At 46.3% G+C, this 14,460-nt stretch overlaps 1 protein-coding gene across 2 annotated transcripts in view; it reads left to right on the top strand.

Annotated features, from left to right (window-relative positions):
• Positions 1–914: 914 nt before the first annotated feature.
• CENPV (centromere protein V) overlaps positions 915–14,460 on the top strand; it is a 21,604-nt gene continuing 8,058 nt past the window's right edge. Inside the window, exons 1-3 of one of the 2 annotated variants that reach the window (XM_036296280.1) lie at positions 915–1,449; positions 9,991–10,089; positions 12,323–12,392. In XM_036296280.1, coding sequence (XP_036152173.1) covers positions 1,085–1,449; positions 9,991–10,089; positions 12,323–12,392 — 534 coding nt within the window. In that variant the 5' untranslated portion in view covers positions 915–1,084. The remainder of the gene's footprint in view (positions 1,450–9,990; positions 10,090–12,322; positions 12,393–14,460) is intronic. The other variant, XM_036296281.1, reaches the window with a different exon arrangement.

Raw genomic sequence — 14,460 nt, 5'->3', positions numbered from 1 at the left:
GTATTAAAGGGTCGCGGCATTAGGAAGGTTGAGAACCACTGGTTTAGAAAATACGTAGGTTTCATCCGTGGTTCTTGTGATTTTTTTGCTTTAAAGTTTGGTGCTGTGCATGGTCGCACTCATAGGTGGAATCTAAGTAACAAAATAAACTGATGAATGGAGTGGATCCAGATTCAAGCATGGAACAGAGTTCGGAATCTCAGAGGGAAGGCGGGGTGGGTGAGTGGGTGGGAGGTAATCAACCGAAGACCTTGAATGCATATATGCGTGGCCCATGGACACAGACAATAGGGTGCTGGAGGCCTGGGGCGGGCTGGAGGGGGTCAATGGGAAAAGGGGGGACATATGTAATACTTTCAACAATAAAGAATTATTTAAAAAGTAAAGTCTGGTGCTGTGTTCAACAAAACATAATCACGTCATTTAGTGAGGGTTTCATTCATTTATTACTTTTTTTTTAAAGCCTGTTGACCATCGATATCAATAAGGATATTGATGGTCAACAGGTGTTTTTTTTGTTTGTTTGTTTTTTTAATTATAAAACACACACACCGTTTTAAAACGTTGGAAAGACGAAGTTTACGAACTATGGTTTCGGCTGCTCTGTGTGAGCAGGTAGCCAGTGCCCGGCCTCCAGTTCATTTCAGGCGCTCGGGGCTCCTGCCAGGTCAGCGCTGTCCTGTCTTGGCGATGACGCTGCCGGCTGCCCGCTGGGATGTGCCCTGAGCTCAGGGCTGACCCAAGACCACCAGGTCCGGCAGGTGAGCAGCCCCGAGGCTGCAGGGGGGACGGCCCCGCCGCAGGTGCACAGGCTCTGGGTGTCGGGAGCCTGGGCCCGAGGCGCGGGCCCGTTAGGCCTTGCAGGACGCACTGGCGGGTGCAGGGCCGAGGCCAGCGGGCGAGCTGACCCTCCTTTTGGGGCGCAGCGGGGCGGCCAGGTGCGGCGGGCCGGGCCGGGCCGGGGCCGAGGCCGGACCGGCGGGCGCAGCGCCCCCTGGGCGTGCAGGTTGCTGGGTGGCGAGGGGCGCGCGCGGGCTGCGGGGACGCGCGGGCGGCGAGGCCTGCGCGCCAGTCTGCGGGAGCCATGCGGCCGACCAGGAGGAGCGCGTCCTCCGAGCCGCGCGGGCAGAAGCGGCCCGGGGCCTCCCGGGCTCCCGCCGCCGCCGCCTCGGCTCCCGGCAACACCCGCGCCCCGCGCCCCGCGGGCCAAGCCGGCGGCCGGAGCCGGGCGGCGAAGCAGCGGCCGAGGCCGTCGTCGCCGCGGGCCCAGGAGGCGGGCCCCGGGGAGCCTCCGCCAGAGCCGGCGCTGCCGCCGCCCCCGATCCCGGCGACTCCGACGTCCTCGGTGGCCACGCTGGACCTGGGCGACCAGCGGGAGCGCTGGGAGACGTTCCAGAAGCGGCAGCGGCTCACCTTCGAGGGCGCCGCTAAGCTCCTGCTGGACACCTTGTGAGTGCGGCGGAGGGGGCGGGGGAGGAGGCCTGGGGCTGCGGGGCCGAGGGGTCGGGGGGCCCGGGGGTCGGGAGGGGCGCGGGGCCGGGGGTCGGGGCTGCGGGGCGGGCGTGCGGCTGCGGTTGGGGCAGGTCTTCGGTTCTGCGTTGCACCCGTGGTGTGACCGCCGCGCCCTCGGGGCACCGGGCTCGGTCCTCATCCTCAGGGCCGCGCCGCTCGCCGTCAGGGGTGCGCGGCCTTGCCTGGGCCGGGGCTTCTCCCCTCGGCCCCGAGCCGGGACGCGCGGCGCAGCGGGGCCGGGTCTTCCCGGGGGGCCAGGGAGCTGGGGCGCCGGCGGCGGTGCGGGAGGAGGCTGGCCCGGGCTCTCTCACCCGGGCCGCTTGTGTGCGCGCAGGTGTTGGGGAGAGGCGGCGGGAAAGGAGGGGGGGAAAGCCCAGCACAAGTTCTCAACTAACGGGTGCGGAATCCCGTTTTTGTTCCAGGCGCTCGCTGCGAGGGAGCGGGCGGCGGGAGGGGGTTCTGCACCGAGAGGAGCGCGCGGGAAGCGCTGCGGGGCCTGAGGGGCGCGGGCGGGGCGAGGGCTTTTGTGCTCCTTCCCCGCTGCCGCCGGCCCCGCAGAGCTCGGAGGCTGCGGGCAGAGCCCCGCTCCTCGAGGCAGAGGAGGACCGGGGCCGCGCTGTTGGGGGAGCGGGCGGGGGTGGGGGGGACTAGTGATGAGTCTCCGGCCCGGCCGCCTGTTTTTCTCCACACGCGACAGCGCCCAGACCCCTGCCCTGGGGCCCGGTTGTACTTCCGAGAAGGATTTTAGCACCTTAATACCTCTCCGTGTCGATTATTTATGAATTAAAAAGATCAAAACCCTAGAAAAACACTATTGGCAAGGGCCCGAGGATTATTCCTGAGTAAGAATGTTCCTTGTCTTTGTTCCAGAAGAAATTCGCTTCGTGAGAACGAGTCTTCCCAGAGACGGACTATTTGGTTTTGTGTGCTTCACTTTTTGTCGTTTTGGACTGAATATTATTTTACTTATAAGAAACCAAAACTCACCATATTAACTTACATGCGAAAGGAATGTACAGTTCTGCACTGTTTTTGTTAAAATATTGTATAAAAAAAAAGTCTGCAGGAATATATAGCAAATAGTTAACTGGATTCCTGTGGGTGTTAGGATTATAGGAATTTTTCATTTTGATTGTTATCAAGTGCTGTAACGTTTGAACTTTTTTTTTTTTAAATAGATTTTATTGATTTTTTTTTTACAGAGAGGAAGGGAGAGGAATAGTTAGAAACATCGATGAGAGAGAAACATCGATCAGCTGCCTCCTGCACACCCCGCAATGGGGATGTGCCTGCAACCCAGGTACATGCCCTTGACCGGAATCGAACCTGGGACCCTTCAGTCCGCAGGCCGACACTCTATCCACTGGGCCAAACCGGTTAGGGCACGTTTGAACTTTTTACAGTAAGCATTAATTATATATGCAGAAAAAATTTAAATACATCAAATTAACTCATTCAACTTGTAAAGAAACATGATAAACCATTCAGTCTTTAAAATTCTTTAAAAATTATAGTTGACGCAATATATTAGGTTCAGGTGTACAACATTGTGATTCGATATTTATATACTTTATGGTGTGATCACTACAAGTCTAATAATAATGTTGTCACCCTACAAAGTTATTGTGTTGTTATTCCCTGTGCTGTACCTTAAATCCCCATGGCTTATCTTATAACTGAAAGGTAGTACCTTTTATTCCCCTTCACTTTTTAAAAAATATATTTTTATTGATTTCAGAGAGGAAGGGAGGGGGAGATAGAAACATCGATGATGTGAGAGAATCATTGATTGGCTGCCTCCTGCATGCTGGCAACCTGGGCATGTGCCCTGATGGGGAATCGAACCATGACCTCCTGGTTCATAGGTACCGGTGCTCAACCACTGGGCCATGCTGGCCTTCACTTTTTTTAAAAAAATTATTATTTTTAATCTTTATTGTTGAAAATACTATGTATGTCTCCTTCCCCTCCCCCAGTGGCTCCCTCCTGCCTGACCCATTGTGTCCATGGGCCATGCATACATGCATATAAGAACCTTGGTTGATACTCTCTCACCCTCCCACCCTCTCCCTTCACCTTTTTTAGCCATTCCCTAATAACCAAATAAATGCAGATTAAAACTGCAAGCTGTTTTTTCCTGTATTTATTGCTTGAAAAGGTACAGTGAAATGTTTTCCCATTCATTACTGATAAGACTGTCCAGTTCTAGAAAGCAATTTGATGATATTTACCAAATCCTAGTGATGTTCAATTAAGGGCCTGGATAAATATAATAAGTTTTAAAAGGATTAAAATTATATGTAATGTGTATGTATAGCTTTGTAAAAAGTCATGTGTATGAAAATACTGGAGGAGAATATAGCAAAATGATAAGAGCTGTTGTTACTTTTTCAGAAGGCTTTTTTCTGAACCCTCAGACTCAGTTGGGTCTCATTGTCTTTCTTTTCCACAGCAGCCTGTACCACCTTTATCACAATCATTTCAATCCCCAACCTTTTTTTATTTGGGTAATTTGTTTGGTGGCCACTTAAGGTCAGTAAGGCCAGGAACTATATCTGCTGTATCTTGTTTACTGCTCTCTTTCCACTGCAGTGCACTTGGTTGGTAAAAATTTTGACATAAATAAAAATGTTTGAGTGGTGGGATTAGAATTCCCACCCCTAACCCCACCTGACCTTGTCCCAACATTTTTGGAATGCTTTCTTTTTTTAAAAAAAAAAATTTTTTTATTGATTTCAGAGAGGAAGGAAGAGGGAGAGAGAGAGAGAAACATCCATGATGAGAGAGAATCATGGATCGGCTGCCCCCACTGGGGATCGAGCCCACAACCCGGGCATGTGCCCTTGACCGGAATCGAACCTGGGCCATTTCAGTTCGAAGGCCGGCGCTCTATCCACTGAGCCAAACTGGCTAGTGCTGGAATGCTTTCTTTTGCATTCTTTTTTCATGTGTCCTTTTCTTTTGCATTTTTTATTTTTATTTATTTCAGAGAAGAAGGGAGAGGGAGAGAGGGATAGAAACCTCAGTGATGAGAGAGAATCATTGGTCAGCTGCCTCCTGCACGTCCCACACTGGGGATCGAACCCGCAACCTGGGCATGTGCCCTGACTGGGAACCGAACCGGGTTCATAGGCTAACGCTTAACCACTGAGCTACGCCGGCCGGGCTCGTCTAGGGTTTTTATGGTTTCCTGACTTACATTTAAGTCTTTCATCCATTTTGAGTTTATTCTTGTGCATGGTGTAAGTTGGTGGTCTAGTTTCGTTGTTGTTGTTTGTTTTTTGCATATGTCTGTCCCAGTTTTCCCAACACCGTTTATTGAAGAGACTGTCTTAACCCCGTTGTATGCTCTTGCCTCCTTTGTCAAATATTAATTGAGTGTAATGGCTTGGGTCGATTTCTGGGCTCTGTGTTCTATTCCATTGGTCTATATGCCTGTTCTTGTGCCAGTACCAGTTAGTTTTGATTATGGTGGCTTTGTAGTATAACTTGAAATCTGGTATTGTGATTCCTCCAACTTTGTTTTTCTTTCTCAAGATTGCTGCAGCTACTCAGGGTCTTTTTTGATTTCATATACATTTTTAAAGTATTTCTTCTAGATCTGTGAAATATGCTGTTGGTATTTTAAAAGGCACTGCATTTAATCTATAGATTGTTTTGGGTAGTATGGACATTTTAATGCTATTGATTCTACCAATCTATGAATACGGTATATTCTTCTACTTGTTTGTATTTCTTTTTTCAATGTCCTGCAGTTTCCCGAATACAGGTCTTTTGCCTCCTTGGTTAAGTTTATCCCTAAGTATTTTAATTTTTTTATTGTAATGGTAAATGGGATTGCTTGTTTAGTTTCTCTGAGTATTCATTATGGGTGTATAAAAAAGCCATAGATATTTGGGTGTTGATTTTGTATCCTGCTACATTGCCAAATTCACTTACTAAACCTAGGAGATTTTTTGTGGAGTCTTTAGGATTTTCTATGTACAATATCATATCATCTGCGAATAATGACAGTTTTACTTCCTCCTTTCCAATTTGGATGCTTTTTATTTCTTCTTCTTGTCTGATCGCTGTGGCTGGGACTTCCAGTACTATGTTGAAAAAGAGTGGTGGAAACGGACATCCTCGTCTTGTTCCTGTTCTTAGGGGAAATGGTTTCATTTTTTGCCCACTGAGTATGATGTTGGCTGTAGGTTTGTCATATAGGCCTTTATCATGTTGAGATACGCTCCCTCTATCCCACTTTGCTGAGAGTTTCTATCAAAAATGGGTGTTGGATTTTGTTGAATGCTTTTTCTGCGTCTATTGATATGATCATGTGATTTCTGTCTTTCAGTTTGTTTATGTGATGTATCATGTTACTGATTTGCGAATATTGTACCAGCCTTGCATCCCTGGAATGAATCCTACTTGGTCATCTTTTTAATATATTTCTGGATCCGACTTGCTAATATTTTGTGGAGGATTTTAGCATCTATGTTCATCAGGTATATTGGCCAGTAATTTTTCTTTGTAGTGTCTTTATCTGGTTTTGGAATGAGGATAATGCTGGCCTCATAAAAAGAGCTAGGAAGTGTTCCTTCTTGGATTTTTTAGAATAGTTTGAGGAAGATATGTGTTAGTTGTTCTGTGAATGTTTGGTAAAACACCCCCATGAAGTTGTTGAGACCCGGGCTTTTATTTACCAGGAGTTTTTTTTTTTTCTTCATATTTTTTTTAATTAAATCTTTATTGTTCAGATTATTACATTTGTTCCTCTTTTTTCCCCCCATAACTCCCCTCCTCCCAGTTCCCGCCCCACCCTCCGCCCTTACTCCCCACCCACTGTCCTCATTCATAGGTGCACGATTTTTGTCCAGTCTCTTCCCGCATCTCCCACACCCCTTTCCCCCACAAGAATAGTCAGTCCATTCCCTTTCTATGTCCCTGATTCTATTATGATCACCAGATTATTTATTCACTTGATTCTTAGATTCACTTGTTGATAGATGCATATTTGTTGTTCATAATTTGTATCTTTACCTTTTTCTTCTTCTTCCTCTTCTTAAAGGGTACCTTTCAGCATTTCATATAATCCTGGTTTGGTGGTGATGAACTCCTTTAGCTTTTCCTTATCTGTGAAGCTCTTTATCTGACCTTCAGTTCTGAATGATAGCTTTGCTGGATAAAGTAATCTTGGTTGTAGGTTCTTGGTATTCATCACTTTGAATATTTCTTGCCACTCCCTCCTGGCCTGCAAAGTTTCTGTTGAGAAATCAGCTGACAGTCGTATGGGTATTCCCTTGTAGGTAACTGGGTTTCTTTCTCTTACTGCTTTTAAGATTCTCTCTTTGTCTTTTGCTCTTGGCATTTTAATTATGATGTGTCTTGGAGTGGTCCTCTTTGGATTCCTTTTGTTTGGGGTTGGGGTTCTCTGTGCTTCCTGGACCTGTAAGTCTATTTCTTTCACCAGGTGGGGGAAGTTTTCTGTCATTATTTCTTCAAATAGGTTTTCAATATCTTGCTCTCTCTCATCTTCTGGCACCCCTATAATTCTGATGTTGGTACGCTTGAAGCTGTCCCAGAGGCTCCTTACACTATCTTCGTATTTTTGGATTCTTTTTTCATTTTGCTTTTCCAGTTGGGTGTTTTTTCTTCTTCACGTTTCGAATCTTTGACTTGATTCTTGTGCTCCTCTGGTCTGCTGTTGGGTGTCTGTATAATATTCTTTATTTCAGTCAGTGTATGCTTAATTTCTAGTTGGTTCTTTATCACAGCATCGAGGGTCTCATTAGATTTCTTGAGGATCTCACTACATTTATCGGCGGGTCTCACCAGTCTTTTCGAGGGCCTTACTAAGTTTATCGACAGCTTCTAGACAGTTGTTGAGAGACCTTAACAGTGTGGTTTTGAGCTCTATATCTTCCATTTCTGACATTTGCGTCCTGTTTCTTTGTGTCCGCATTTTTTTATCTTTTCTTAGTGCACCCCCTAGTGGTCTTTGTGCGAAGTCTTGTTGTAATTAAGCCTTGATTGCTGTCGGCAATACCAGGGTTGATTTGACCTCCAGGCTAACTGGCTATGAGAGTCAGCTGTGTCTGCAGTGGGAGAGCTTCTGTGTCTACCAGGAGTTTTTTGATTACTGCTTCAGTTTCATCAGTGGTTATTGGCCTATTCAGGTTTTCTGATTCTACCTGATTCAGTTTTGGGAGATTGCGTTTTTCTAGGAATTTGTCCATTTCATCCACATTGCCCAGCTTTGTTGGCACATAGTTGTTCATAGTATTTCCTTAAAATCCTTTGTATTTCTGTCGTGTCAGTGGTTACTTTCCACTTTCATTTCTGATTTTATTTTTTTTGGTCTTCTCTCTTTGTTTCTTGATGAATCTAGCTAATGGTTCATCAATTTTGTTTATCCTTTCAAAGAATCAGCTCTTGGTTTCATTGCTTTTTGTATATTTTTTTTTTAGTCTCTGTCATTTATTTCTGTTCTCATCTTTATTATTTCCTTTTTTCTACTTACTCTGGGCTTTTCTTGTTCTCTTTCTGGTTCTTTAAGTTGTAGTGTTAAACAGTTTATTGGTAATTTTTCTTGTATTTTAAGGTATACTGTAGTGCTATGAACTTCCCTCTCAGGACTGCTGTTGCTGTGTCCCAGAGATTTTGGGTTGTTATGTGTTCATTTTTGTTTCTTCCCAGGAAGTTTTTTATTTCTTTCTTGATCTCAGTGGTAACCCTTCATTGTTTAATAACATGCTACTTAGCCTCCATGTGCTTGAATGTTTTGGGAGTTTTTACTGTAGTTGTTTGCTAATTTCATTCCACTGGGATCTGAGAAGATGCTTGATATGATTTCAGTCTTCTTGAACTTGTAGAGATTTGTTTTGTGTCCTAACATGTGGTCTATCTTTGTGAATGATCCATGTGCCCTTGAGAAGAACGTATATTCTGCAGTTTTGGGGTGAAATGTTCTAAAAATGTCAATTAAATCCATCGGATCCAGTGTGTCCTTTAGAGTCACTGTTTCCTTGTTAAGTTTTTGCCTGGGAGATCTATCCAGTGAAATCAGAGGGGTGTTAGAGTTCCCTACTGTGACTGTACTGTTGTTGATCTCTCCCTTAAAGTCCTCTAGAAATTTTGTTATATATTTAGGTGCTCCTATATTGAGTGCACATATGTTTACCAGGGCTATATCCTGTTGTTGAATCCATCCCTTTAGTATTATGTAGTAACCTTTGTTGTCTCTTGTGATGGCCTTCATTTTGAAGTCTATTTTGTCAGATATGGGTATTGCTACTCCAGCTTTTTTTCTTTTCCATTTTTTTCATCCCTTCACTCTCATCCTGTGTGTGTCTTTTGTTCTGAGGTGGGTCTCTTAGAGACAGCATATAGTTGGGTCATGTTTTTTGTAACCATTTAGCTACCCTAAATCTTCGATGGGAGCATTTAAACCATTTACATTTAAGGTTATTGTTGATAGGTACTTATTTATTGCCATTTTAATTCTGTATGCCCGGGTTTCTCTCTCTCTGTCTTCTTCTCATTACAGCAGTCCCGTTAGCATTTCTTGTAATGCTGGCTTGGTGGTGATGTACTCCTTTAGCCTTCTTTTGTCCAGGAAGCTGTTTATTTCACCGTCTATTTTGAATGTGCACTTGAATTACTATAGCCTTGCTGGATATAGTAATCTTGGTCTCAGATCCTTGCTTTCCATTACCTTGAGTATACCATGCCATTCCCTTCTGGCCTGTAGAGTTTCTGATAAGAAATCAGGTGTCAGCCTTATGTGAGCTCCTTTGTAAGTAATAGTTTGTTTTTCTCTTGCCGCCTTTAAGATTCTCTTTGTCATTAATTTTGGCATTTTAATTATGATGTGTCTGGGCATGGGCCTGTTTGGGTTCTTCTTACTTGGGATTCTCTGTGCCTCCTGGACTTTTGTGACTTTTTTCTTTACCAGGTTATGGAAGTTTTCTACCATTATTTCTTCAAACACGTTCTCTATCCCTTTCTCCTTTTCTTCCTCTTCTGACACACCTGCTATTCTAATATTGTTTCGTTTCACGTTGTCCCACAGCTCCCTTATGCTGTCCTCCTGTTTTCTAATTGCTTTTTTCTTTTGGGTTCTCTGATTGAGTGAGTTTTTTTCAACCTTGTCATCTAATTCACTGATTCAGTCCTCAGCTTCCCCTAATCTGCTGTGTATTCCTCCCAGTGCATTCTTTGTTTGTGCTATGACCTCCTTTATTTCTGTTTTCATAGTTACTATATCTTTTCTCATGCTGTTGATCATCTTTACCATCATTATTCTGAACTCTATATCAGATAAATTTCTTATCTCTGCCTCATTTATTTCTTCTGGATAATTCTCTAGTTCTTTCATTTGTGGGTTGTTTGTTTCATCTCCTCATTTTGGCTGCCTGTTTGGGTTTGTGACTCTGTATTGGGTAGCTCTGCTGCGCCTCAGAAATTCTTATCTTTCTGACTTTCTGTTTTATGTAGCGAATACCAGGGCCTGGTGAAACACACAGGAGGCTGCCACTGTGGAGCAGTTCGCTTTGAAGTTTGGGCCTCGGCAGACTTGCACATCTTCGACTGCAAGTGAGTGTTTTCTCTTCCCAAGTTGGCTTAAGAGGACTTCGAGCCGAAACCGGTTTGGCTCAGTGGATAGAGCGTCGGCCTGCGGACTGAAAGGTCCCGGGTTCGATTCCGGTCAGGGGCATGTGCCTGGGTTGCGGGCACGTCCCCAGTGGGAGATGTGCAGGAGGCAGCTGATCGATGTTTCTCTCTCATCGATGTTTCTAACTTTCTATCTCTCTCCCTTCCTCTCTGTGAAAAATCAATAAAATATATTTAAAAAAAAAGAGGACTTCGAGTTAAAACACAGTGCTTCAGCCTTTCCCGGGGAATTGGGGTATAGGTGAAGCAACATACAGTTGATAATTGTTGGAGTCAGGTGATATGTATATAAGGGTTCATTGTTCTATTCTTTTTCCTGTTGTGTGTACTAGAAGTTTTTTTTTTAAATTTAAAACTTTGTTTTTAATCCTCACCGAGGGTATGTTAATTGATTTTTTGAGAAGAGAAACATTGATGTGAGAGAGAAACATAGACGGGCTGCCTCCCATAGGAGCCCCGGCCAGGGATTGAACCTGCAACGCAGGTATGTGCCTTGACTGGGAATTAAACCCATGACCTTTCAGTGTCCAGGACAATGCTCCAGCCAACTAAGCCACACTGGCCGGAGCTAGAAGTTTTGTTTGCTTTTTTTGTTGTTGTTGCTGTTGTTAATCCTCACTTGAGGAAATTTTTCCATTGATTTTTAGAGAGAGTGGAAGGGAGGGGGAGAGACAGAAAACATCGATGTAAGAGAGGCACATTGATTGGTTGCCTCCCTTACACACCCTGATCAGGGCCAGGGATCGAGCCTGCAACCTAGGTATGTTCCCTTGACTGGAATCAAACCCAGGACCCTTTAGTCTGCAGGCCAGCGTTCTATCCGCTGAGCCAAACCAGCTAGGGCTAGAAGTTTTTAATAATAATTTTTTTAAAAAAGATGGAGGCTAAAAATAACTGAGTCTGCTCTGTATGTGAGTGTGTGTGCATGAATGAGTGAGAGAGATAGATAGATAGAGAGAGAGAGAGAGAGAGAAATAGCACTTCTATAGAGAGAGAGAGAGCGCACTTCTACAGTACCACTCAGGTGACACAGAGCAGGGTCCTCTGGCTTGTGCCCGGCAGAGTCAGCCCCCAGACTGGTGGGTGGGGAGTGGTAGCTGGAAGTGGGTCAGTCTGGGCACTGAACGAATGCTTTGGGCAGAGTCTTCAGAGTTGGGGGAGGTGGAGGGGAAGGGAGAGGAGGGTGTGCACACTGTGCTGGGCCCTCTCGCTGGGTTCTTCCAGGTGGAGGGCCTGCTTTTTAGCACACTCCCTGGCCTTGTGACAGAGCAAGGACAGGCTCAGTGTTTGGACCTTTTGTCCTTAGGTGGTCCCTGAGTTATATGAGAAAAAATATCATGGAACTGACCAGGCTACTAACAGTGGAGTCCAGACTGAAGAAGCACCATGGCTTCTATACCAGAGTATTAGAGGCTCTTCTTATCGAGGATTCTGTACTAAATTAGAATTTTTTTAAAAAGGTGGACTGAAAAGAGAGGGCTTAGATTTAGTTCCACAGATGGTCATCCGAGGGCCTGTTTTACTTGGAGCTGGGCTTACTGTGATATGCAAATGAGCAAAGAGGGACACGTAACCTTTCTTGTCCATTTTGGTGTGGCTCTCCCAGAGGTAGAAGATTGTAGCTATGCCTGGGATCAGTGTGTCTAGAACAGCCGTGGGCAAACTACGGCCCGCCGGATCCGGCCCGTTTGAAATGAATAAAACTAAAAAAAAAAAAAGACCGTACCCTTTTATGTAATGATGTTTACTTTGAATTTATATTAGTTCACACAAACACTCCACCCATGCTTTTGTTCCGGCCCTCCGGTCCAGTTTAAGAACCCATTGTGGCCCTCGAGTCAAAAAGTTTGCCCACCCCTGGCCTAGAACCAACAGCTCCCTGCCCTGTAGTGAAGTGGGGGTGGTAACAGACACGTGGTTCTCTTGGTGAGGGTCTTCAAAGGGATGCGTGGTCCCCACTGCTGAGGGTGGGGCCTGCGGGCAGAGACCCAGGCGGCCAATTTCGCTGCCGGAGCACCCCCTTCCCGGGAGAGTGCTGGCAGAGGCCTTACTCCTGGGGTCAGCCAGCTCTCAGATCATATCAGGTTGGGCCCCTTGGCACTCAGAGGGTGGGGAGGGCTGTTCATAATCTGGGACTTGCTCTTTCTTTCTGTAGCTGCAGTGTTTGTAAGAAGAAGCAGAACAGACACTTCATTGTTCCTGCTTCTCGCTTCAAGCTCCTGAAGGTTAGTGCTAAGAGCAGGGCTGACGATGCAGAGCCCACTGGCAGCACCCCGGCTGACTGGCAGCACCCCTTAGCGTTCGAGGGGACAGGAGCGCAGCACGGCGCCTCTGGGCGGTCCCTTCCCTGGTCACCCAGGCTTCATGTGTATTTGTAAAGGTTTTGTTATGTTTTCCTTTATATTTTGGATGCTTATGTGATATTACTGAGGAAACATTTTCAAATAAATAAGATCATCCGAATCCTATCAACTAAAGGTAATCACTGTGAATATATTGGTGTATATCTTTGTGCATGATTTTCTACGCAGATAAATACATCTGAATATGTATTTTGTCTTTTATCAAAGTAGGATTTTACCTTCCTTTCTGTTTTATAACCGACTTTAGCATTTCCCAGTGAAAAATATACGATATAAGATTTTTAAACGTTATTACTGTGGGGAGTTTTTTGTTCTTGGGGCAGCATCTGAAAGGAGGGACACGCAGGTACACAGTGCAGTCTTCCCCGCTGCCCCTCTCGTCCTCCGGCTCCAGTCCCTGGGCTCTTGTCCTGCTCTGCGTTTGCAGCCCAGGGAGACTAGTGAACAAGTGCATGGGTCCCTGCCTTTCTGGGAAGTGAGGGACTTACTACCAGTACTTTGGGCTCATTTGTCTCCTATTGTTTGTCAGCCCTCGGTCCTCATGCGTGTGGTGGGGGCGGGGGGACAGGGGTCAGCAGACCTGTCTCTCCTCTTTCCCGGAGGTCCCAAGGACTGCCCGTCCCCTCAGAGCCCCATGGCTGCGGCCCAGGTCGCCTTTGCTCCTGGCACCCAGGGCGGACGGTGTTTGAAGACACCAGCGGGTGCAGCCGGGGCTCTGGGTCTCGGACTCACACTTTTTCTTCTGGGGCCTGCCTATCAAGGCGTTCTTCTCGTGCTCCAGAGCGCCATCCTCTTCTTTGGCTCCAGTCTGTTGAAGGAGCAAATTTCTGCTTATATTTTTGTATTTATTCTTTTTAATTAAAAAAAATTTTTATTGATTGGTTTTTAGAGAGAGAGAGAGACATCGATTTGTTGTTCCACTTATCTATGCACTCGTGGGTTTCATGGCTTGATTCTCGCAGGTGCCCTGACCCAGGGGTCGAGCCCACATCCCAGGTGCACCCGGACAACCTCTAACCAACCGAGCCACCAGCCAGGGCTTATTCATTCATTTTAAGTTGACACATAACATTATATTAGGTTCAGATACGCAGTGGAGAGATTCATTATATGTACATATTGTGTGTTTTTAAAAAAGTAAGTACAACCTTACTCATTCAGCAAGTATTTATGGGACACCTGCTGCGTGCAGGCACTGCTCCACTGAAGCCCAGCCGTTGGCAGGACAGGTCCGTCTCGGAGCTGACAGTCTATAGAGGGGACACAGAAGAACTAAGTAAGGAGAAGTCCGATCGTGCTGTGCAAAGAGTAGAGCAACACGCAGGTGACCGCTGGGGGCTGGAGTAGATTGGTTAGGAAAGGTCCCTCCGGTGCTCAGCTCTCAGTGGTGAAGGTGGGGTGCGTAGGTGGAGGAGCTCCCCAGCAAAGAGAGAATATAGTGCAGGGGGCTTCCGAGCACAGCCGTGGCATGCCTGAGGAACGGACCAGCCGTTGTGACCGCAGAAGGTCAGTGAGGTGGAGGCGAAAGGGTAGACTAGGGCGGGGTTGGCGAGAGCAACAGCAGGAGGGGGTAGCTTTTACTCTCTGTGTGTGTGAAGTTCGCGGAGGGGCGTAAGCAGGGCAGTGACAAGACCTGCTTCAGTGTTTTAAAAGCTCACTTTGGCTGTTGTGTGGAGAGTGGCTTGTAAGGAGGCAGGTGCAGACGGGGATAGCTAAGAGGTTGTCGAGGCGGGTCAGGTGAGAGATGATGGGAGCTTGGATTCAGACGGTAGTCATGGAGATGGAAAGAATAGATAACTGGAGATGTGCTTTTCTTCTTCATTGATTCTAGAGAGAGGCGTGGGGAGAGAGAGAAACATGGATGTGAGAGAGAAACATCGATTGGTTGCCTCCTTCTGTGCGTCCCTTAACCGGGAATTGAACCCACAAC

The sequence above is a fragment of the Myotis myotis genome, unplaced genomic scaffold (genome assembly GCF_014108235.1).
Source record: "Myotis myotis isolate mMyoMyo1 unplaced genomic scaffold, mMyoMyo1.p scaffold_m19_p_29, whole genome shotgun sequence".
Lineage (NCBI taxonomy): Eukaryota > Metazoa > Chordata > Mammalia > Chiroptera > Vespertilionidae > Myotis > Myotis myotis.
Note: the sequence above shows the minus strand (reverse complement) of the source record. Positions and strands in the feature narration are given on the sequence as shown.